Raw genomic sequence first — 24,606 nt, 5'->3', positions numbered from 1 at the left:
TCCGGTCAGTGGATGATTAGCAGGACTGACTCCACTAACCTCTATCTTCTTTACCCTTGTACAAATGTGCTAACCACCAAGTGTATCACCTTGTGTTCGTGTGTTAGCATGTTTTCACAAACATTTTCAAGGGTGTTAGTGATCCACTAGATCCTAAATGCATATGCAAAGATTTAGAACATCTAGAGGCACTTTGACAACTGTATTTTGATACAAGTTTCACTCCTCTTAATAGTACGGTTATCTATCCTGAATGTGATCACACTCTCTAAGTGTCTTGATCACCAAAACAAAGTGGCTCCTACACTTTATACCTTTGCCTTGAGCCTTTTGTTTTTCTCTTTCTTCTTTTCCAAGATTAAGCACTTGATCATCACCATGCCATCACCATTGTCATGATCTTCATCATTGCTTCATCTCTTGGAGTAGTGCTACCTATCTCATAATCACTTAGATAAACTAGTTTAGCACTTAGGGTTTCATCAATTAACCAAAACCAAACTTAGAGCTTTTAGTCGCTCACTGAGTAGGTCGTCGGTCCCTCTACGCACCCCGTGCTTGCCTCATCCAAGAGCGTAACGAGCCTTCCCGCTGCCATAAGCAAGTATGTGCTCAGGATAATAAGTCTGTGACCTGACTACCATCCACATCAACGAACAGTCCTCAATTGACACAGGCGGAACAAATACAACCAGAGCCTCTAAGGTGTTTGAGCAAATCAAGGATTGTGAGAGAGCTAATGAGGTATGGACAAGATTGGAGGAAACATATGGGGGCACACTGGCGGTGAAGAGTGCCAAGTTGTATATTCTTAAGGACAAATTGACAAGCTTCAAGATGAAGGACGATGAGAGCATTCTAGAGATGTTCCATCGGTTACAAGTAATTGTCAATGACTTGAAGGCATTGGGAGAGAAGATCAAGGATGATGACGTCTCTCATCGATTCTTGATATGCCTACCTCCAAGATTTGAGATGTTGAGATTACTCATCATAAGAGGAGGATTGAAGGACATTACCCCCAACCAAGTACTAGGTGATGTCATGACCCAAGAGACATATCGTGTGGAAAGGGAGGGGGATGACAAGGATGACAAGAAGGAAGAAGAAGACAAGAAGAAGAAAAGCATAGCATTCAAGGCTAGCTCATCATCATACAAGAACAAGGGCAAGTCCAAAAAAGAGTCAAGTGATGATGATGATCTTAGTGACATTGATGATGAAGCCATGGCTCTATTTGTGCGCAAGATGGGCAAATTCATGAAGAAGAAGGGCTATGGTGCAAGAAAGAGAAGAGATCACACCAAGAGCAAGGAGTATGTGAGAAGATGCTATAATTGCAAGAGCCCCGATCATGTTGTAGCAAATTGTCCTTACAATAGTGACAATGATGAGGATGAGAAGAAAAAGCACAACAAGGATAAGAAAGAAAAGAAGGAGAAGAAGGAAAAGAAGATGACCTTCCAAAAGAAGAAGAAAGGTGGAGGCTATGTGGTCACATGGGATTGTGATGGCTCTTCGGATGATGATAGCTCTAGTGATGATGACAAGAAACATCTCAAGAGAGCATTAGCAAGCATCGCCATCAACAAGAAGCTCTCCATCTTCGACACTCCATCGACATGCCTCATGGCAAAGCCTACCAAGGTAAAATATGATGAGAGTGATGATGAATGTGAAAGTGATTCTTGTAGGAATGATGATGATGAGGAGGAGTACACCAAGGAGGAGCTCTTGGACATGTGTGAGCAAGTGCACGCTTGCAATGAGATGAAAAGAAAGGAGTGCAAAGAATTGCGCAAGAAATTAAAATCTCTTGAGCAATCCTTTGATGAGCTCAATGCCACTCATGAGAGGCTAATGGAAGCCCATGAGAAGCTTGGCAAAACTCACTCTAAGCTTGAAAAGGCTCACTCCTCTCTCATTGAGCAAGTCAAGAAGGAGGAAGCCAAGAAGGAGCAAGTGATAGTAACATGTGATGTGGGACTAACATGTGATCTTATGGATGAATCTATTCATGGACCCATTATTGTTGCTCCTACTAACACTTCTTGTAGCACTATCACTTCCACTCCATCTATAAATGATGCATCACTTATGGTAGAAAATGAGAACCTCAAGAAGGAGGTGAATGAGCTTACTCGTGCCTTAGGCAATGCCTATGGTGGAGAAGCCCACTTGCTAAAGTGCTTGGGTAGCCAAAGATTTTCTCTCAACAAAGAGGGATTAGGCTATACCCCCAAGAAAGGCAAGGCGGCCTTTGTCACTCCCAAAGCTAGCTTTGTGAAGGACAATGGTCGGTTTTGCAATAGATGCAAGCAAGTTGGGCATATAGAGCAAAATTGCAAGACTAACAAGAACAAGCTACCTAATGTATCCTCAATCAAATTTGATTCTTGTTACATGCTTTTTAAGGGTGCCAATGGTGTGAAGGCTAAGTTCATTGGTACACCAATTGTGGGCCCAAAGAAGAAGGCCATTTGGGTACCAAAGTCCTTGGTGACTAACCTACAAGGACCCAAGCAAGTTTGGGTACCTAAAAAGAATTGATCTTCTTTTGTAGGTAAATTATAAAGCCGGAGGAAGGCATTGGGTGCTTGATAGTGGGTGCACACAACACATGACCGGTGATCCAAGGATGTTCAATTCAATCAATGAAAGCAAGAGCAATGGGATTGATAGTATCACATTTGGTGACAATGGCAAAGGCAAGGTCAAAGGGCTTGGTAAGATTGCAATATCCAATGACTTAAGCATTTCCAATGTGCTACTAGTAGAGAGCTTGAACTTCAACTTATTGTCGGTACCTCAATTGTGTGATCTTGGTTTCAAGTGCATATTTGGTGTGGATGATGTAGAGATCATAAGTGTAGATGGCTCTAACTTGATATTCAAAGGGTTTAGATATGAGAATCTATACTTAGTTGATTTCAATGCTAGAGAAGCTCAATTGTCAACTTGTTTGATCACTAAGTCTAGCATGGGTTGGTTATGGCATAGAAGGCTTGGTCATGTTGGAATGAAACAATTGAACAAATTGATTAAGCATGACTTAGTTAGAGGCTTGAAAGATGTCACATTTGAGAAGGATAAGCTATGTAGTGCATGTCAAGCCGGAAAGCAAGTTGGTAATACACATCCTAAGAAGAGCATGATGAGTACATCCAAGGCATTTGAGTTGATGCATATGGACTTGTTTGGACCAACCACATACACTAGCATTGGTGGAAACAAATATAGATTTGTGATTGTGGATGATTTCACTAGATACACATGGGTGGTCTTTCTTGTTGACAAGAGTGATGTGTTTGCAACATTCAAATCTTTTGTCAAGGGCATTCACAATGAGTTTAAAACAACCATCAAGAAAGTTAGAAGTGACAATGGAAGTGAGTTCAAGAACACTAGAATTGATGAGTTATGTGATGAATTTGGAATTAGACATCAATTCTCGGCCAAGTATACTCCTCAATCAAATGGGCTAGTTGAAAGGAAGAATAGAACCTTAATTGATATGGCAAGATCAATGTTGAGTGAGTACAATGTGAGTCATTCATTTTGGGCCGAAGCAATCAACACGGCTTGCTACCATAGCAACCGACTCTATTATCACCCCATGATGGAGAAAACACCTTATGAGCTATTGAATGGAAGAAAGCCCAACATAGCATACTTTTGGGTTTTTGGTTGTAAATGCTATATATTGAAGAAAGGCACTAGATTAAACAAGTTTGAAAAGAAATGTGATGAAGGTTTCTTGCTTGGTTACTCCACTACTAGCAAGGCTTATAGAGTTTGGAATTTGGCTAGTGGTACTCTTGAGGAGGTTCATGATGTAGAATTTGATGAAACCAATGGTTTCTAAGAGGAAGATGAGAATTTAGATGATGTGAGAGGCACTCCATTGATCAATGCAATGAAGCACATGGACATTGGTAATATAAGGCCTAGAGAGGTGATAGATGTTGAAGATGACAAGAATCAAGTACTCTCTAACTCAAAAATGCAAGCTAGTGGTTCTCATTATCAAATCCAAGCAAGCACTAGTGATGGCAATGTGCAAGATCAACAAATGGTTAGTTCATCATCTCAACCAAGTGATCAATCAAATGCTAACAATGAAGTGCAAGTGCTTCAACCAACTAATGTTGTAAGAGATCATCCATTGGACACTATCATTGGTGATATTTCAAGAGGTGTGCAAACAAGATCAAGATTGGCTTCATTTTGTGAGCATTTCTCATTTGTGTCATCCATTGAACCTAAGAAGATAGATGAAGCTTTGAGGGATGTTGATTGGATCAATGCTATGCATGAAGAGCTAAACAACTTCACAAGAAACCAAGTATGGGATTTAGTTGAGAGGCCTAGGGATCATAATGTGATTGGAACTAAGTGGGTCTTTCGGAACAAGCAAGATCAAGATGGGATAGTAATAAGGAACAAAGCAAGATTATTGTCTCAAGGTTACACTCAAGTTGAAGGTCTTGACTTTGGAGAAACATATGCCCCGGTTGCAAGATTGGAAGCAATTAGGATCTTGTTAGCCTATGCTTGTGCCCACAACATCAAGTTGTACCAAATGGATGTGAAAAGTGTATTTCTCAATGGGTACATCAATGAGCTTGTGTATGTTGAGCAACCTCCTGGTTTTAAAGATGAGAAGAAACCCAACCATGTCTACAAGTTGAGAAAGGCTTTGTATGGATTGAAGCAAGCACCTAGAGCATGGTATGAGAGATTGAGGGATTTCCTACTCTCTAAAGGATTCAAGATAGGAAAGGTTGACACCACTCTTTTTACCAAGAAGCTTGGAAATGACTTGTTTGTCATGCAAATCTATGTTGATGATATCATCTTTGGATCAACAAATCAAGAATTTTGTGAGGAGTTTGGCAAGATGATGGCAAGTGAGTTTGAGATGTCTATGATTGGAGAGCTTAGTTACTTCCTTGGTCTTCAAATCAAGCAAATGAAGAATGGCACATTTATGAGTCAAGGCAAGTATATCAAGGACATGCTCAAGAAGTTTGAAATGGATGAGAGTAAAGCTATTAGTACACCAATGGGGACAAGTGGAAGCTTAGATAGTGATGCTAGTGGCAACATGGTGGATCAAAAGATGTATCGGTCTATGATTGGAAGCCTACTCTATGTGACCGCATCAAGACCGGATGTGATGTTTAGTGTGTGCATGTGTGCTAGATTTCAAGCCTCACCAAGAGAAAGTCATTTGAAGGCAACTAAGAGAATATTGAGGTACTTGAAGCATACACAACATGTTGGATTATGGTATCCCAAAGGAGCAAGATTTGAGTTGATTGGATATTTGGATTCTGATTATGCGGGATGCAAAGTTGAGAGAAAGAGCACATCAGGCACATGTCAACTATTGGGAAGATCACTTGTATCTTGGTCATCAAAGAAGCAAAATAGTGTAGCACTTTCAACCACCGAAGCGGAGTACATTTCGGCCGGTAGTTGTTGTGCTCAATTACTTTGGATAAAGGCTACCTTGAGTGACTTTGGAATCAAGTTTAAGCAAGTGCCATTGCTATGTGACAATGAAAGTGCCGTAAAGCTCACCAACAACCCGGTTCAACACTCAAGAACAAAGCATATTGATGTCCGCCATCATTTCATAAGAGATCACCAACAAAAAGGGGACATTTATATAGAGAGTGTGGGCACCGAAGATCAACTTGCCGACATATTCACCAAGCCACTTGATGAGAAGAGGTTTTGCAAGCTAAGGAATGAATTGAACATACTTGACTTCTCAAATATGTGTTGATGCACCCCATTATATGACATGCCTCTCCTTCGAGCAAAGCAAGGTAAAGTTGATTGACATGTCATCCATCCATTGCTAAGGACTTGTTTAGTGCATCTAGTCATTCCTATCATGTCCTAGGCTCATTCATGAAAATCAAATGAATTTGATGCTTGTATGGTACCACTATTGCTTGTATGTTTGAAATGATCTAGTGGTAGCATATGACATGTTTGTGGGCTTGTAAACCTAATGTTTGATTTAGAAAATGAGCTATAAGTGTTTAACTCAACATGGTACAAGATAACCCTTATTTGGAGGTGTGAAGAAGCTTGTCCTTGGATCAAACCGAGTTAAATATCTTTTGCAAGTAATCTAGATTGAACCAAATTGAGAAAATGATCCTTATTTCACATGGTTTCACCCCAACCTATCTATAATTTGAGCTCACATTTTTGTGCTAATTGTTGACAAAGGGGGAGAGAAACAAAGATATGAGTGATAGGGGAGTATTTGACATAGGGGGAGAGATATGATAAAAGAAAGAGGATCAATTAAAATTTTGAGCACACTGAGCACACAAGTAGGGGGAGCAAGCTCATAAACTTGTATGATGCATTTGAATGTGCATTTCATATATTTGCTTGCATAATACAAGTTCTAAATTTCAATATCCATGCTTGTGTGGTGTATGCTAGTTACAGGTTTGAATGTTGAAATAAAAAACTAGCATGCATAGGCTAAAGTAACTAGACCTATGTTCATTCAATGGAAACTAGGCCCTTATTTGTAATATTGACCTCATGGGGTATTCTAGTTTTTGTGTGTGGCTAGTTACTAATGGTGCTAAGGATGGTATATTGGTGCACTCCGATTGGTATCACGCTTAAAAGGTCCATCTCTTATACCTTAGCATCATTTGGTAGAAATTGTCTCCTATATTTCCTATCTAAGCATATGTGCAAGCTACAATCCAAACTCTTAGCACATATGTAGGGGGAGCAATTACTACCATTTGGAGTTCATGAAACTTGTCCATATTCTTTTACACATGGTAAATATGCTTGGGCAAGCAACATGGATTCAAATGAACTTTAATTTATATCTTTGTATAAGGGTTGTCATCAATTACCAAAAAGAGGGAGATTGAAAGCTCTAGTTTGGTTTTGGTTAATTGATGAAACCCTAAGTGCTAACCTAGTTTATCAAGATGAGCATGAAATAGGTAGCACTACTTCAAGTGTTGTGTGCACCCACTATCAAGCACCCAATGCCTTCCTCTGGCTTTATAATTGACCTATAAAAGAAGATCAATTCTTTTTAGGTACCCAAACTTGTTTGGGTCCTTGAAGGTTAGTTACCAAGGTCTTTGGTACCCAAATGGCCTTCTTCTTTGGACCCACAATTGGTGTACCAATGAACTTAGCCTTCACACCATTGGCACCCTTAAAAAGCATGTAACAAGAATCAAATTTAATTGAGGATACATTAGGTATCTTGTTAATCTTGCAATATTGCTCTATATGCCCAACTTGCTTGCATCTATTGCAAAAACAACCATTGCCCTTCACAAAGCTAGCTTTGGGAGTGACAAAGGTCGCCTTGCCTTTCTTGGGGGTATAGTCTAATCCCTCTTTGTTCAGAGAAAACCTTTGTCTACCCAAGCACTTTAGCAAGCGGGCATCTCCACCATAGGCATTACCTAAGGCACGAGTGAGCTCATTCACCTCCTTCTTGAGGGTCTCATTTTCCACCATTAGAGAGGCATCACAAGAGAGACCATCACTCAAAGGTGAAGTGGAAGTCGTAGTGCTACAAGAAGAGTTAGTAGGAGCAACAATAATGGGTTCATGAATAGACTCATCAATAAAATCACATGTTAGTCCCACATCACAAGAAACTATCACTTGCTCCTTCTTGGCTTCCTCCTTCTTGACTTGCTCAATGAGAGAGGAGTGAGCCTTTTCAAGCTTAGAGTGAGCTTTGCTAAGCTTCTCATGGGCATCCACTAGCCCCTCATGAGTGGCATTGAGCTCATCAAAGGATTGCTCAAGAAATTTTACTCTCTTGCGCAATTCTTTGCACTCCTTCCTCTTCATCTCATTGCAAGCGTGCACTTGCTCACACATGTCCAAGAGTTCCTCCTTGGAGTACTCCTCATCATCATCATCATTATTGTCATCATCCCTACATGAATTACTTTCACATTCATTATCATCATCACTCTCATCATATTTTACCTTGGTAGGCTTTGCCATGAGGCATGTCGATGGAGTGTCGAATATGGAGAGCTTGTCATTGATGGCGATGCTTGCTAGTGCTCTCTTGATAGTTTTCTTATCATCATCACTAGAGCCATCACTATCCCATGTGACCACATAGCCTCCACCTTTCTTCTTCTTTTGGAAGGTCATTCTCTTCTCCTTCTTCTCCTTCTTTTCTTTCTTATCCTTTTTGAGCTTCTTCTTCTCATCCTCATCATTGTCACTATTGTAGGGACAATTTGCTACAACATGATCGAGGCTCTTGCAATTGTAGCATCTTCTCACATATTCTTTGCTTTTGGTGTGATCTCTTCTCTTTCTTGCACCATAGCCCTTCTTCTTCATGAATTTTCCCATCTTGCGGACAAAGAGGGCCATAGCTTCATCATCAATATCACTAAGATCATCATCATCACTTGATTCTTTCTTGGACTTGCCCTTGTTCTTGGAAAATGATGAGCTAGCCTTGAATGCTATATTCTTCTTCTTCTTTTCTTCTTCTTCCTTCTTGTCATCCTTGTCATCCCATTCCCTTTCCACACGGTATGTCTCTTGGGTCATGACATCACCTAGTACTTGGTTGGGGGTAATCTCCTTCAATCCTCCTCTTATGATGAGCAATCTCAACATCTCAAATCTTGGAGGTAGGCACATCAAGAAATGATGAGAGACATGGTCATCCTTGATCTTCTCTCTCAAATCCTTCAAGTCATTGACAATTACTTGCAACCGATGGAACATCTCTAGAATGCTCTCATCATCCTTCATCTTAAAACTTGTCAACTTATCCTTGAGGATGTACAACTTGGCACTCTTCACCGCCGATGTGCCCTCATATGTTTCCTCCAATCTTGTCCACACCTCATTAGCTCTCTCACAATCCTTGATTTGCTCAAACACTTTAGAATCAATGGCACTGTATATGGTGTTGAGAGCCATTGTATTGCATTGCTTGTTGGTTCTATCTTGGTTGGTGGGATTGTCGGGATCAATAATGGCATAATCATTTTCGGTCACTTCCCATACTTGATCATTGATTGAACCAAGATACATTTTCATCTTTCTCTTCCAATAGTCATAGCTTGTGCCATCAAAGAACGGTGGTTTGCCCCCCACATGGTTGAACACAACTTGAGCCATAATTTGACACCGAGGTTGTTAAACCTTTACACAAACAGTGACCATGGCTCTGATACCACTTGAAAGGTCCTAATATGGCTAGAGGGGGGGGTGAATAGCTACTCACTTATTTACATTCTTGCAAACTAGTTGATACAAGCTCTTTAGTGTAATTAGAATTGAGAGCTTGCTTTAGTATTTACATTCATCTAGTTGAGCTCTTTAGAGTAGCAAGATTGAGAGCTCTTAGTGAGTAGCTACATAGCAAGTTTGAGTGCCTAAGTAATCATTGCAACTAGAATTGTTGGATAGGTGGCTTGCAACCCTTGTAGAGCTAGAGCAAGTTTGCATTACGCTATTTGTCATACTAATCAAATTGCTCTAGTTGATTTGTAGATTTTTAAATAGGCTATTCACCCCCCTCTAGCCATATTAGGACCTTTCAGGTGATTATACCACTGTGTAGAGGATGAACCAATCACAAGATGTATATATATAGCCAATCACCGGGAGAATGCCAAAGACAAGAGACAATTGATTTTCTCCCAAGGTTCACGTGCTTGCCAACACGCTACATCCCCGTTGTGTTGACCAACACTTGGTGATTCGGCAGCTAAGAGGTGTTTCACAAACCTCATCCACACGATAGGACACCACAAGAACCGACCCACAAGTGAGGTAACTCAATGACACGAGTAATTTACTAGAGTTACCTTTTGGCACTCCGCCGGGAAAGGCACAACTCCTCTTACAATCACCGGAGATGGTCACGAACAATCACCAACTCATGCCAATCCTCCATCGCTGCTCCAACCGTCTAGGTGGTGGCAACCAACAAGAGAAACAAGTGAAATCCGCAGCGTGACACGAATGCCAAGTGCCTCTAGATGTAATCACTCAAGCAATGCACTTGGATTCTCTCCCAATCTCACAATGATGATGGATCAATGATGGAGATGAGTGGGAGGGCATTGGCTAAGCTCACAAGGTTGCTATATCAATGAAAATGGCCAAGAGAGTGAGCTTGAGCCGGCCATGGGGTTTAAATAGAAGTCCCCACGAAATAGAGCCGTTGTACCCCTTCACTGGGCACGACGCGGGGTGATCGGACGCTCCGGTCATATTGACCGGACGCTGGCCCTTAGCGTCTGGTCGCCCGATGGATGCCACGCGTCACCAACTTCAAACACGGTTCGTCAGATTTCAACGGCTATGAAGCTGACCAGACGCTCCGGCAAGACTGACCGGACGCTGAACCCCCAGCGTCCGGTCGTTTACAGTAAGGGTCGAAATCCGGTTTTCTTCGACCGGACGTGTCCGGTCCACCTCGACCGGACACAGAGCAGCGTTCGGTGCAGTACCCTAAGCACTGTGTTGCTAAGTTAGCTCGACCGAACGCAGCCTTCCAGCGTCCGGTTAGACCGAGACCAGCGTCCGGTCAGTGGATGATTAGCAGGACTGACTCCACTAACCTCTATCTTCTTTACCCTTGTACAAATGTGCTAACCACCAAGTGTATCACCTTGTGTTCGTGTGTTAGCATGTTTTCACAAACATTTTCAAGGGTGTTAGTGATCCACTAGATCCTAAATGCATATGCAAAGAGTTAGAACATCTAGAGGCACTTTGACAACTGTATTTTGATACGAGTTTCACTCCTCTTAATAGTACGGTTATCTATCCTGAATGTGATCACACTCTCTAAGTGTCTTGATCACCAAAACAAAGTGGCTCCTACACTTTATACCTTTGCCTTGAGCCTTTTGTTTTTCTCTTTCTTCTTTTCCAAGATTAAGCACTTGATCATCACCATGCCATCACCATTGTCATGATCTTCATCATTGCTTCATCTCTTGGAGTAGTGCTACCTATCTCATAATCACTTAGATAAACTAGTTTAGCACTTAGGGTTTCATCAATTAACCAAAACCAAACTTAGAGCTTTTAGTCGCTCACTGAGTAGGTCGTCGGTCCCTCTACGCACCCCGTGCCTGCCTCATCCAAGGTCGGGGTGACAATGGTGTCAGGTTCCGCCCATCTAGAACTGTCCCTGTCCAAGGTGACATCAGGGCCAAGTGGCCACCGTGAAGAACCCCAACACCGGAGTGCTAGATTTGGGGTGGTGTACACCACCCTGAATCTGCCTCCGGTCACAGGTGCGATGAATCACACTAAATAATTTCTACTTAAGTTTCGTTGTGATGACTCTGCATCTGATGACCAGCACATGAGGCCCTTGCATACCCCTGATATGCCTGATTTACCCTTCCCAAAATTTGATGGCACCAACCCCAAGCTATGGATCAAAATCTGTTAAACCTTCTTTGATGTTTATGAAGTTAGCCCACTGTGGCAAAACCGCCTAATCTAATGTCTCTCAAGGGAACTTGTCTTCTATTAGACACTGAGTACCCAAGCGAGGACACTAAACTACGCAGTTCTATCAAGCACACCCCAAGGGAGAACTCAAAAATTCATATTTTTCGTCAGGATAAAAAATGAGAATGTAAAGCTTACAACATCTTTAGCCATTTCTTACATCACTTTATTATAATAGCAGAATATTACCTCAACTGATTATAATAGCAAAATATAATAATGTTATCAGAGTTTTCAGCGGAAATGTATATAACGACAAGTTTAAGCGCTAACCTGAGGAACATTTATATACATGGAATGATAACAGATTGTAAGTCTTTTCCTTTGCAAAAACATTTTGTGAAAAGTTTGGAATAAACTCTATGTCAGCAATGTAAGGAAATCCTCACTGAGCCCACCAGGAGGTTTCCACACACAAAAGTTGTCTACCATCCATCGGTCACCTGCAACAGGGGAAAAACCCTAAGTACTCGATTGTACTCAGCAAGACTTACCCGACAGGAGAAAAATAAAAGACTCCAAGGATATGCATCGCTTATTTGGCTTGTGGGTTATTGCATCTGCGGAAGCATTACTAAACGTGCGTCCTTATATTCAATTTTTATTAGAGTCATCATTAGTTTATTAACTTACCATTCTATATAAGCACCTATGCTACTTTCAAGTAGGTGGTAAGCAATCAGAACCATGTTACCATCTTTCATATTCCAGTTCTTACTACGGTGCTAGACTAGAGCCAAGTCGTACCGTCTCACAGAAATGGTGATTCGCGAATCAATGTATCCCAGCTAGGTATCTCGAAACACACGCCTCGCTTGTACCCCTGGCACAAACAAGACCAACCCATTCCACTCCTGTCAAGGGGTCCAGGTCCCCATCCAAACTTGGACTCTAAGCCCCTAACACCTGAGACCCGGTCTCAGTAGGGTGCTTAGACCTCCACCTAATATCCACCCCTAAAAGTCGGTCCGGAAAGAGCCAGAACCCATGTCAAGAGCGTAACGAGCCTTCCCGCTGCCATAAGCAAGTATGTGCTCAGGATAATAAGTCTGTGACCTGACTACCATCCACATCAACGAACAGTCCTCAATTGACACAGGCGGAACAAATACAACCAGAGCCTCGCTCGGTTGCCTAACCAAATCCAAATCTAAATCCAAAGCACAGTCCTGCCCGGTCTCCAATTATCATCCATATACATTCCATGTGATAGTTATATGATAATAAGAACAATAATATCTTTTCTATCTCTCGCGAGTGATAGGTAATCACTCGACTTCTATCGGAATCCTTTAGCATAGTAATCTACACGATCCTGACATACTAGTAGAACTCATAGGATAAGGATATTTATATGCAAGTGGCTTTCATTCAACTCCTTAAAACTTAATGCACAAGCATAAAATAAAGTGCAGAATAATAGGAGTTATGCACCGGGACTTGCCTGGGCAAGAAATAACCAAGGATTAGTATTCCATCGGGGCAACACGATCACCAAGGCTCCATTTTTTTTTGCTTTTTCGGTCGACTCCATGATCCATCGTTGTCCCTATTATGATATACGTAGATACAATGCAGAAAACGTAATTAACCAACAACAACCGTAACTCTAAGAATACGATTACACCTCTCATGCTAACGAGCTAGCTTTAACGGCTAACGCACGAGGCTACGTATCCATGTTGCCGAATATGGCGTTATTTCCCAACAAATGTTTCCGTTCCACCATCCCGAGGTGTTTCGGCATTTCATTGATTTAATATATATATTCGAACTAGGGCTCATTAGCTATCTTAGCAAACTAATTATTATAGAGCTACAAAAATTACAGTGAGCACCTAATAATATTAAGAATTTACTGTGAAATTTTTAGAGCCAACACTGTCACCATTTTATTATAAAAATTCCTACAAGTTTATATCTTAACAATATTAAGAATCTCAATTTAATTAGATAACTCCTGAAAATACTATGAAACTATGTGAACAAGATATACTAGCAGATAGATCATGATTTTAGGAACCTAACAAAATTAGTTTCACAATTTTTTGGTCAACTACACAAATTTATATTGAATTTACAAGTTTACCTTAGAAACTAAATTGGAAAATGCTTAGAAAAGGAAAAGGGCTGGTAGCAACCAATTCGACCCGGCAACCCCACGGCCCAGCGCGGGGCGCGGCCCACGTGGGGAGCCCGCGTGCTGGCACTTTAGCAAATGAGCCCTCGTTCTTTTCCCGAACCACGACTAAGTCCTAATACCATTTCTTCCTTTCTCTGGCGAATTCTCTTAACCCCCTAGATTTTTCCAAATTCCCCCGCACGCACCCCGGGCCACCCCGTGCACGGCGGCGTGGCGAGCGGCGGCACTGGGCGTCCATGCCGACCACCAGGGGCCTGCGCGGACCCATTTAGTGGGTCGGTCGCCATCTATGGCTAAACGTGCCAAGATGAGTGATGGTTAGGGCTCGGAGGCACACCAGTGCGAGCTGCAGCGGCGAGCGACTATCCGCAGCGGCGGCGTGATCGTTCCGATGAGAGAGGAGGACAAAGGGGGAGGAAAAGTGGTGTGCGAGCACCAGTGACATACCACAAATACAGCCAACGCATCCATGAAGTGGGAGAGACCTCGTGCGGTGCTGGCCACGTACTACCGAGCGGGACGACGGCGCTCTGCGATGGACACTGACGCGTCACCACACCATCGACGAGCATCCTAGCCAAAATAGCACGAGCACCAGATGGAGGGAGTCAAGGCAAGCTCAGGGTTATGAATAATTGAACTGCTACCACTCCTACATGCCTTACCTCCCAACCTACCAATTCGGCGGTGCCCATGATTGGCGACGAGCAAAAGGCCAAATTGCTGGTCGGTAGGGCATGACCGAGCTTGAGGGCGAAGAGACGGCTAGCCTACTTCCTAAGCTACCCTCTAGAGTGAGGAATTATACGGCGAAGCCGCTGGCGCTAGGAGGAAAGGAGGAGCGGTGGCTCAGCACACCGTGCGGTCATGGAGAGGGCACATGAGCGAACCCGAGCAAGTTAAGATGTGTGGCTCCGCTCGATGGTGGCAGCAGTACGAGCCTATGCGTACGTACGACGAGACCTCAAGGCTTGGCATGAAGCGCTCGGAATGGCATGGCCAGACTCGAGCAGGGCTCCCCAGCATCGGCTAGCGAGGGCAAGTGAGGCAGGGAGGTATCCCATCGCCGCTGTGACCGGGGTCGTCGACCTAGACGCAGTGGGCAGTGGCACATGCTCAGAGACTCGACGCGGTAGGTAAAATGAAGGGCGAGGCGAGCGCCACAACAGAAAGGCGTTGACAGCCGCAACTCTGTCTCGACCACGCGCGCAACTCGATGGCTGGAAGTTGGCGCATGCACACCGCGGTAGTGGGACCAGACGCAGCCAGCCGGGTCGGTCAACACAAGGCCAGGGCACATCGCGGCATCGGCCTGGCGCACGAGCTAGCCAGCTATCGCAGCTCGGTCATGACGTGAGCCCGGCGACAATAGTGTTGTGCCCACGGTGACCATGAACTCAGACCGAGCGACCGCTATTGGTGATGTGCACGTATTTTAAAGCGAAGCGAAAGCTACTAAGGATCACAATTGAGGCCCAACTAATCCCCTATCCTAAAGTAAACATTACCAGCATCCTAGCAAAGCCATCGCCATGGCCAGAGAGCAACCAGAGAGGGGGACAGAAGGATGCCAACATGAGCTCATCGTGCTGAACGTCAGTTCACGAATAGAGCGTCAACAACATGGTTACAACACGTTCCAACGAAGTTTGGGGAATTTTTAAGGGAGCAACGCGACACCCAACGCAACTACGACCTACCCCATGCCCAAGAGCTTACTTAGATACAACCAACGATACAAGAATATGAAACTAGTGTTTAAACATTTTAGTTAGAATTTAAACACCAAAATGGCATTGTCTACTACTCTTTCAAACTTAGAAAAGACAAGAGTTCAGTTTGAACTTAACAACCATGAACACTTTTGCCATAATTTTTAAAAGGCCTAATCTTGATTAACTTCAAACAACAAGTACTCCATACAATAGTCCATACTTTATACTAAATCATAGGAACAAAATATTTAAGCACTATTTAATTTCTTTGCTCAATATAACTCGCCAAAAATAGTACTTTAACATAAGTTCAGATCTTTGCCGACTTAACGAGAAGGTTGATTTTAATTCCCAATTTGATTTTTGAGCTCCCAAGAACATTAGTTAACATGTTTATTTTTTAAAAATTAAAGTTGCATTTTTACCTACACCACTTGCTCATCATCTTTACATAAGCACTATACTCCCTCCGTCTAGTAAATTTTGCAATTTTAGAGTTCAAATTTGTCCCACAAATTTTACAATCCTAGAGTAGTATCATGACAGGCTATCACATCAAGTGGGACCCACGTAAAGACCATACGCCATCTGCTCTCAGGTCACGGAAGTCTCTTGAACGCTAAAAAAAAAACACGACCGACAGCCAAACCTCACGCGAACGCCCTCAGCCACTCGTTTCATCTCCCCCATCCGAGACTCCCCACATCCTACTCCGTATCCTCCGCTGCCGAGCGCTCCCGCACCACCTCAGAGCTCCTTCCCCATCCATCCACAATCCTGATCCAGAACCCAAATTCACGCTCAAATCGAACTCCATCCCTGCAGATCTCCTTTCCCCGTTCCTCTCCTCTAGTAGCTCCTCATCCTCGACGCGCGCATGTCTCGAGGCGGCGGCAGGTGCCGTCGGCCTGCCGGATCGACCCGAGGGTGCCCTCGTCAGTGTAGAAGTATCCCCAAGAAATCCGGCCACCCTCCTCGCGCGGATCAACCCGAGGGTGCACTGCCCATCTCGCGTCGGTCCCACGATGGGCCTGTTCGCATCGGCCGCTAAGAGATGCAGCAACGGCAAGAAGTTCCTCTGCAGTGCGGACGCGTGCTGCTGTTCGCCGTCCGCCTCCGCCCCTGGTGGTGTGCGCGGCAAGGAAGAGGCGTCGACGTCTGCGCCGGCTTCCACGCCAGATAGCAAGAAGAAAAGGTGGAGGAACAGGACGTTCTGGAGGAAGAAGAGGAAGGCCAACAAGGAGAGCGGCGATGGCAGCGGCGAGCTCGCGGACCTCGTCAACAACATTTCGGCCAAGTCGGGTAAGCCGATCCATCCAACAGCCACTCGTACGCATGCAGATGCAGATGCCCATATGCGTGCATGGCTAATACGCTTGCCGGTACGTGCTGCGCTGCAGATGTCTGCAAGAATGTGAATGCGGCCGAGGAAATCCTACGGGGCAGCAACCAGAACATGCCCGACAGGTTGCTAGTTGCTGCGATAAACTGCTATTTAGGTCTCCAAAATGATGAACTGTTGTATATGCATGATGATGAAATGCTGCTTTTGGTAAATAAGAATTATCCTACATAATGAAACTGGTGTTCTTATAAATCTGTATAGGTAAATTCACAATGTTTTCGACTCTCTGATATGATATAATGAGGTTATTACTCGTATAACAGTACAACATCATGGCCAAATAATTTTTACATTCCCATTTATATGTTCTGCAGTTTATACATTCCATTCTTTGCATGTAAACTGAACCGAACTTATCTACTCGTATTTACTATTTACTATATATCATGAGCTGAACTTTTAGGCCTAGAGAAGTTTCTGAAATTAAAACACCACCAACATAGGAAACAGTTGCCACAAACCATTTAAAGTTCAAAACTTTATATAATTACAGCAGTACCAAAAGGCTTACTCCTTTATATTACAGGATATATAATTACAGCAGTACCAAAAGGCTTACTCCTTTATATTACAGGATATATAATTATAGCAGTAGCAAAAGGCTTATTCTCTTCAGCTGACTGTCCGGAGACCTGGTCGCTGTGCCATCTTCAGTGTCATTTTTATCAGACTGATGGTTCACATGTCTTGAAGGGCGAGGTCTTTTATAACCCCCTCTGGAAACACATAAGCTGGGATCTGCTTCCTCCGAACATGAGAAACAGCTAACTCCATCCCGGGCTTCCAGAACATATACAAATTGATGTCATGCCTAAACTCATCCACCGTTCCACGAATATCGAACTGTTGTCCTTCCTGTATTTTCACACCTTTCCTTGATAATCCCATGAAGAAAGCACAATGAGCACACTGCCTAGAAGGGTCTGCATACTCATGTGGGTACGGATGACACTGTAGCATTCCGTATGTATCACGTTCAATCTGTTTACAACCGACAAGAAATTATCTTAGTTCAGCACATGACAAATTAACAGCAACAGCATTAAATTTAGACATAAAATCATGGGACTGATTGACAGAAACAATGACACCACCTTGATAAAAAACTATCTTACCCCTAACAATCAAAATAGCAACTGAATCGAACAGTGAAAAAATAACAGTGGCTTGCCATTTTGCCAACATGTTTCCTACCACCACCTCTGGCACAAAACAAGCAGCAAGCTAGCAAGTTGACTAAGCTTGTATGATGCAACCGATATAACATACGAGCACATTACCTTCAAAGTAAGTTGCCGCAATCGAGATTCAACCCATCCTTTCCAAAGTCTAAGGTCTTCATCATCCTCGGCGATGATGTCAACCTGTAGATAATTCTTGTATGCTTCGAAAAATTGAAAAGGCTCAAAAAGAGCAGACCAGCTGGCCTTATTCATTTCAATTTCCTGAACCAGAGGGCATACAACACATGGTCAGGGTAAATATTTATGAAATAGTAACTTCAATGGTGCAAAGATTACCTGGCAAATTTTATTACCAAACTGGAATTGTTCCATCATAACCCTCAGCGTGCTTGTGGAAACATTATAGCTCAAGTTCATGCACGGGTATGCAGGGGTTATAATGGGCATATGATGACATCTATCTCGAGGATTTTTGCGTGGATCCCAAACGGGGAAACCAACTTCATCCTCTTCTATGGAACAAAGCATAACCGGATTTGGCCACTGCCATTGTGTAAAAACTCTAAAAAACCGTGAGACCAGCATACTTGGCACAGCATTGGGATAGAGCTGGCAGACACGTGCAACCAGTAAAGCCCAGTTGACACCACCAAGAAAACCAGTAACCTGGCAAAACGAATGATTGGATATCATAGCAAGTTGAAGAGGAAGTTAGCCAAGCGTACTTGTGACAAAAACTTACTTTAGAATAAACACCTCTTCTTTTTGCCCAGTACTTCAAACATCTTAATGTCGTGCGAAAATTCTGTAAGAAAAGACGCATAGAATTAGAACGTTCAGATATTGTAGAGGTGACAGTTGAGAAAACGAAACATGCGTATCTGACTCCTCAAGTCAACCTCAATATTTGGAACAAGTCTAATGATTTGGTCCACTACTCTGCACCCATTAAGACTACGGACAGTAGCTTCATCGACGTCATAAAGGACTGATCCTTGAGAGATATCCAAGTCCTGCAGTAGCATGTTAACTAGATATGTATCTCTTGGAACAAAATGGCATAATACAGCGTGATGCAGGACCCACATGTAAACCTTCATGCATAAATTTAAGGACACGACAAAGAAACTAAAGATTTGGTGAAATCAACAGCAGAGGGAATTCTGCATTGATGTCTGTAAAATTAACCCGTTTGTCCCAATGAACCAAGGCTGATAGTGAAGAACTTGTAAATAAATGCATCTCAAAGTCACAAAAATAGCATTGCAAAAAAACAAAGTTCAGGAATATCGAGAATAAAATGTTCACACTAGATACCTCACTACAGCAGAGAAACAGAAAGCAGTGCAACCAGGGGTAACAAAACGATAAAATTTACCAGGATGACTACAAAATATATAGATGGAAGGCATTCTAACAAATTCTAAAAGTTTTGGTAGCAACAGTCAGATTTTTACCAAAATACAAGTAATCTGCAACTTAAAACTGAAGCAAAAGACTGACTTTGTATTGCAAGCACAGGCCCGTAAGATAGAACCTCTGACACAACTAAGACACCAAGTGAGTCATAGGAATTCCTCATCAAATGTATATTAACCTAAAGCAGGAACGACACCTGTAGACATAAACAAAACACTGCCATGTACCATGTTTAATACAAAAGGTTGTATTCTGTGTCACACTAAAAGAACAGCTGAAAATAAAAAATCTTTATGATACAAGTTCAAACACAGGTCAAGTAGTGCCTAAGAAGGATACCTTTCGGTATCTGGGATCGATGCTACAGAGGGATGGAGATATTGATGCGGACGTTAGCCATAGAATCAAAGCAGGGTGGATCAAGTGGCGACAAGCTTATGGCATTCTCTGTGACAAGAGGGTACCACAAAAGCTAAAAGGCAAGTTCTATAGAACGGCGATTAGACCGGCTATGTTGTATGGAGCAAAATGTTGGCCTACAAAGATTCGACATGTTCAACAACTGAGTGTTGCAGAAATGCGTATGTTGCAATGGATTTGCGGTCACACAAGAATGGACCGAGTTCGGAACGATGATATGCGTGATCGCCTAGAGGTAGCACCAATTGAAGAAAAACTTGTCCAACATCGGTTGAGGTGGTTTGGCCATGTCCAAAGGAGACCTCCAGAGGCACCAGTGCATTGTGGAGTCCTAAGCCAAGCTAATAATATGAGGAGAGGTAGAGGAAAACCGAAATTGACATGGGGGGAGGCAATAAAAAGAGATTTGAAAGCTTGGGATATACCTAGAGATCTATGTTTGAATAGTAGTACTTGGAAAGCAGCTATTTAAGTGCCTGATCCGTGACTTGGGGCTCTTGATGGGTTTCAACTCTAGCCTACCCCAACTTGCTTGGGACACTGAAAGGCTATGTTGTTGTTGTTGTTGTATACAAGTTCAAACACCTCATGAAATAAGCTATGTCTAAGTTGAACAGATAAACAATTGATTAACTAGGGGCAACATCTAGTAAGAAACTTACAGCTGGTACAACTAAGAGGGAGACACTGGCATAAAGAAGGTCAATAGATATTCCATGGAACTTAAATTTCATAACAGGGACATGTGCATCAGGTACAGGCTGCAGCTCGGTCACATCCTCTGTTTGTGCTAATATCCCATGCAGTACAATAAAAAAATCTTCCTGACAACAGAATCATATGTTAATAAAATCCTGTCTCTAATATATAAACCACACCAAATGTGTAACAGAACAAAAAAAAATCACCTCACGGTTCACATATGAAGGTCCAACACAGAGTGTATCAATATCAGCTCCAGGTCCATGAACCTACAAAGGTGAAATAAAAAGCAAAAACAAATTACTATGTGAAAAATAAAGTATAAGAAATTTTTACAGAGAAGGATTACAGAAAGACATTCAGCTCCACGTAATTTATATATTTTCTACAGACAGCCTTGTGATCAGAAGCATCATGACGAGACAAACATCAAACTACAAGCCTGATTTTAACCAGAACTAGGCCGATGGCCTAATCATGTAGTTATCAGCTTGATAATCCTGTGTTTCTGGTTCATTTCGTTTGGTGGTTTGTTCTTTACATTACACACCTATAAAATCCCACAAGATTGTGTTTGTGTGGCCTAATACTTGTTAGAATCACAAGGTTACACCAGAACTTTAAATCACCTATTACTGGCTGGTATGGTACCTACCAGCCACTAGAAGCAGACACCAGCAATTAATGGCCTGTTACCACTTATTATTATGTCTCTGACAGCAGCATGACTACCTCCAAAAGATTCAGCTTGGATCCAGATTCTAACTGACAGCAACGTTACACAACAAAGTGATATGACATATGGTCATCAAGGTATCTATACAAACCAGCCTAGCGGCCACCATGTGTGAGCATGACCATTAAACTCGAACTATGGCCAACGATGAATGTGGAACATTGTTGTGCAAGAACCAAAAATGCCTCATCTCACCCACATTTCCCTATGGAATGCATATTCCAAAACCATTGTTGTTGCTACTTATATTCCAGTAATCCAGTAATGTTCCAAGTTTCACAAAAACAAAGTGCATCTTGTATGATGCTGTTGATCATCAATTCATGGATTGAAAATGTTGCTTGTACAACTCAATTAAACATTCATTTATTTCTAGACTCATGTTATTATTCAAAACTTATGTTGTTAAGTGGGTCCCTAGAGTAATAGTCTAATAGAACAGGTCAAAAAGGCAAGGCAGGTGTTTGGTAAAGATGATACAAGGGCAATAAATTCAAGCAGCCATATAAGATATACTTGCATGAGACTGCAGATGCATAGTAGCCATTCACTATGGCCTATTTGAAATTTATATGTTGGCTTAACAAGGACAATGTGAAGGTCTTCAGAAAGACAGAAACTCAAAATTATTCTCAACCAGCACATGCTTAAGATCACAAGGTAGCATGGCAAGTTGCAGAACTTCATGTTAAGTTGTATACTGGTCAGCAAATTTACTTTAAAAAAACTGTGACTCTTATCTCGTTAAATTGTGTTCTCAAAAAAGCAGGTCTGGATAAATGCAACCACTCCTGCGCCACATAGATCCACCTTCCCAATATTTTAGACTGTTTCCATATCAGTTGTAACTTTGCAACTAGTCCTCAAGCACAAGAAATTCCATTGTTGTATTTTAATAGGACACGAACACAGTTAAATGAGCATCAAAACTATATATATATATATATATATATATATATATATATATATATATATATATACACACACACACACACACAAGTACAAAGACTATCTAAACTGTACACATCAGTACATCACGAGTCCACTAATGAATGAATAAAAGACGGGTGGCAGAGCAAAACAGGCGCAACTAGTAAAAGGGAAGCCGTAGAAATTACCCCAAGACGGTATGAGCCAAAGGTGAAGAGTACAGCATTTGCCTCTTCAACCATTTGATCAGTATATCCTCTCTGACTAGTCAATTGCTTAACCCAGTCTTTTACAATCTGCAAATGCCAAAAGAGCATGCTTAGGGAAGGATAATGCTGTGTTGAGCATAAGAACACGTGTGGCAACAAGAGTAGCTACCTGGTCAAGCTTGCCCAGCACCTCCTCCCGCCTAGCAGATTCGTCAGGGCTCTCATAGAGACCCGCCTCGACCAAAAACTGCAAATCAACAACAGAAAAACTGTAATTACACAGTACAATATCAGTCCGGCAAGGAACAGAAAAGCTGCAATTAGATAGTACAATATCAGTCAGGCAAAGAATTGAGACAATACTGGTAACATGAAACTATAAGTCAATTAAAAACCTTCTCTAGATCCGCCGTCCTCTGGAGGTCGGCCTCCACCGGCCCGAGCAACGACACGGGCTTGGTTATTCCGTACTGTTTCGGGGGATCAGAGCCGCTGGCCATGGAACCAACGGCACGAGAACACACACTAAACCAAATCCTCCTCGGAAGACGCGGCACGGCAAACAAACAACGAGCCCCCAACACGAGGCCGCCGCCCTGAATGAACAGGATAGGGTAACTAGAGCGGATCGGCCGCCGGAAAGCCCGAGAAATCACGGCAACTCGCAGCCGCGCCGCCACAAAATCACGGACTTTCACGCTGAGAACGGGCCCGACACGACCACTCCCCGGGCTCAATCTGGAGCGCCCGACCGATCCCTTATATCTGCTGCTGAGCACGGTGACTCCGACAAGGATTACGCAAAGGTAACCAACCGCCTGCCACACGGATCCGGACACTGCCCGGGCCCGAAACCCCCCTCGCCGCGGAGAGACTCGAGCGCCCGAGTCCGAAATCCCCCCACAGGACCTTCCCGGACTGCACCGCCGGGACGGGACGGGACGGGTCGGGTCGGATCAGATCAGGCCGGCCTAGGCGCGGCCGGAGAGGACCATCCAATCCAGATCTCCCTTCCCCGCGCGGATCCGGCGATCCGCCGCCCCGCGTCGGCGGGGAAGAGAGAGAGAGACGGAGGTGGCGCGTCGGCGGGGTGGGCCGTGAGGCGGCGGCGGCGGGGGGAGGGGCAGGAGAGAGAGGGGCGGCGAATAGGTAGGGGGAGGGTGAAGGGAGTATAGAGAGAGAAAGGGGAGCGCGTGCGTTCTGTGGGCTATCCGTCCGCCTAATTCCTTCCGGGGGGCGGTGGACGCAGATTTTTTCCTTTCACCGGGAGGAGAGGGGTTAATCGGATATTTGGTCGCGTTGAATTCAACGGGGTGGCCGACTGGACGGGTGGTTGGTGTATATAATTATTTTATTAATTAATTAATTAAGATAATAGCTAATGGCATCGGGGGGGGGGGGGGGGGGGGGGGGGGCCGGCCCGTGTTGTATTCGTTGGCGCCGCGGCGTAGGCCACGCGGCGGTGGAGAGAAACTGAGAAACGCACAGGAATCGGCGGGGCTGGCGAGACTGGTGTGGCACCGTGGCAGGGTATGTAAAAAAAGCACATCCGCGCCGGCTATAAAATCTCAAACCGTCACAGTTCGCCTGTGCTCGAAAACTATATCCACACCCATCGCCCGTACATGCCCCAAAAATATCCATAGAGATATGAGTCATTTTAAAAGTTCAAGCGCTTATAGGTGCCGCTACTCGTAACTTCTTTTCATTTACATTCTGTTTGGTTTTAACAAATTCGAAGCCTTGACATGTGGGATCAAAATATCCAAAATGCCCTTCACCCCCTGATCTATCATATGTGTTCTGCACCGCGCAATCCGGGGCCGAGCTCGCCTGTGGTGGCCGGTCTCCCGAGGACCACTTGCGGCAACTCCCACGCCGCCGAGATCTTTCGCGGGCCACCGCGCCACTTGGCTGGAGGCCGAGCGCCGCCTCCTCGCCCGCGCCGCCGCCGCTAGGGACGAGGCCGCCTCCTTCACGCGTGCCTCGTCGACGCCGAGGTCGACACTGCCGCGGCGTCGTGGTGGCGGCACTTGATCCAGGAGAGGTCGCTGCCGGTGTAGGACACGAGCAGGAACGGCGCGCCGCGTCGTGCGTGCGAGGAGAGGAACGTCGTGCGCTCCTGGTCCATGCGCGCCACAGCGTCCCAGGACGGCTGCTCCCGGTGCGTCCGCGAAGGTGCTCCGCGTCCTCGAGTCCGCCGTGGGC

The 24,606-nt window shown here is 43.8% G+C and overlaps 2 protein-coding genes across 2 annotated transcripts; one reads left to right on the top strand and one right to left on the bottom strand.

The window, feature by feature from the left end:
* Positions 1 to 16,120: 16,120 nt before the first annotated feature.
* Positions 16,121 to 17,113, top strand: LOC136524870 (uncharacterized). The gene is made up of 2 exons (XM_066518116.1): positions 16,121 to 16,695; positions 16,794 to 17,113. The coding sequence occupies exons 1-2, from the start codon at positions 16,419 to 16,421 to the stop codon at positions 16,967 to 16,969; spliced, it is 453 nt and encodes a 150-aa protein (XP_066374213.1). The 5' UTR covers positions 16,121 to 16,418; the 3' UTR covers positions 16,970 to 17,113.
* Positions 17,114 to 17,238: 125 nt separating this feature from the next.
* On the bottom strand, positions 17,239 to 23,631 carry LOC136524869 (nuclear poly(A) polymerase 4-like). Its single transcript, XM_066518115.1, has 10 exons — positions 22,794 to 23,631; positions 22,568 to 22,645; positions 22,378 to 22,485; positions 20,730 to 20,792; positions 20,484 to 20,645; positions 18,882 to 18,995; positions 18,725 to 18,787; positions 18,319 to 18,648; positions 18,079 to 18,243; positions 17,239 to 17,779 (listed from the first exon to the last, which is right to left on the bottom strand). Exons 1-10 carry the CDS (start codon positions 22,896 to 22,898, stop codon positions 17,477 to 17,479), a joined length of 1,491 nt encoding a protein of 496 aa, XP_066374212.1. The 5' UTR covers positions 22,899 to 23,631; the 3' UTR covers positions 17,239 to 17,476.
* Positions 23,632 to 24,606: the final 975 nt, after the last annotated feature.

This window comes from Miscanthus floridulus, chromosome 18, assembly GCF_019320115.1.
Source record: "Miscanthus floridulus cultivar M001 chromosome 18, ASM1932011v1, whole genome shotgun sequence".
Taxonomy (NCBI): Eukaryota; Viridiplantae; Streptophyta; class Magnoliopsida; order Poales; family Poaceae; genus Miscanthus; species Miscanthus floridulus.
The sequence above is the reverse complement of the archived record's forward strand: the minus strand, read 5'-3'. Positions and strand labels throughout refer to the sequence as shown.

Coding starts and splice junctions, on each gene's coding strand:
- LOC136524870 (XM_066518116.1), top strand. CDS start 16,419: ATGGGCCTGTTCGCATCGGCCGCTAAGAGATGCAGCAACGGCAAGAAG. Junction 16,696..16,793: donor CAACATTTCGGCCAAGTCGG/GTAAGCCGATCC, acceptor GCTGCGCTGCAG/ATGTCTGCAAGAATGTGAAT.
- LOC136524869 (XM_066518115.1), bottom strand. CDS start 22,898: ATGGCCAGCGGCTCTGATCCCCCGAAACAGTACGGAATAACCAAGCCC. Junction 22,646..22,793: donor GGACGGCGGATCTAGAGAAG/GTTTTTAATTGA, acceptor GTTGATTTGCAG/TTTTTGGTCGAGGCGGGTCT. Junction 22,486..22,567: donor TGCTGGGCAAGCTTGACCAG/GTAGCTACTCTT, acceptor TGGCATTTGCAG/ATTGTAAAAGACTGGGTTAA.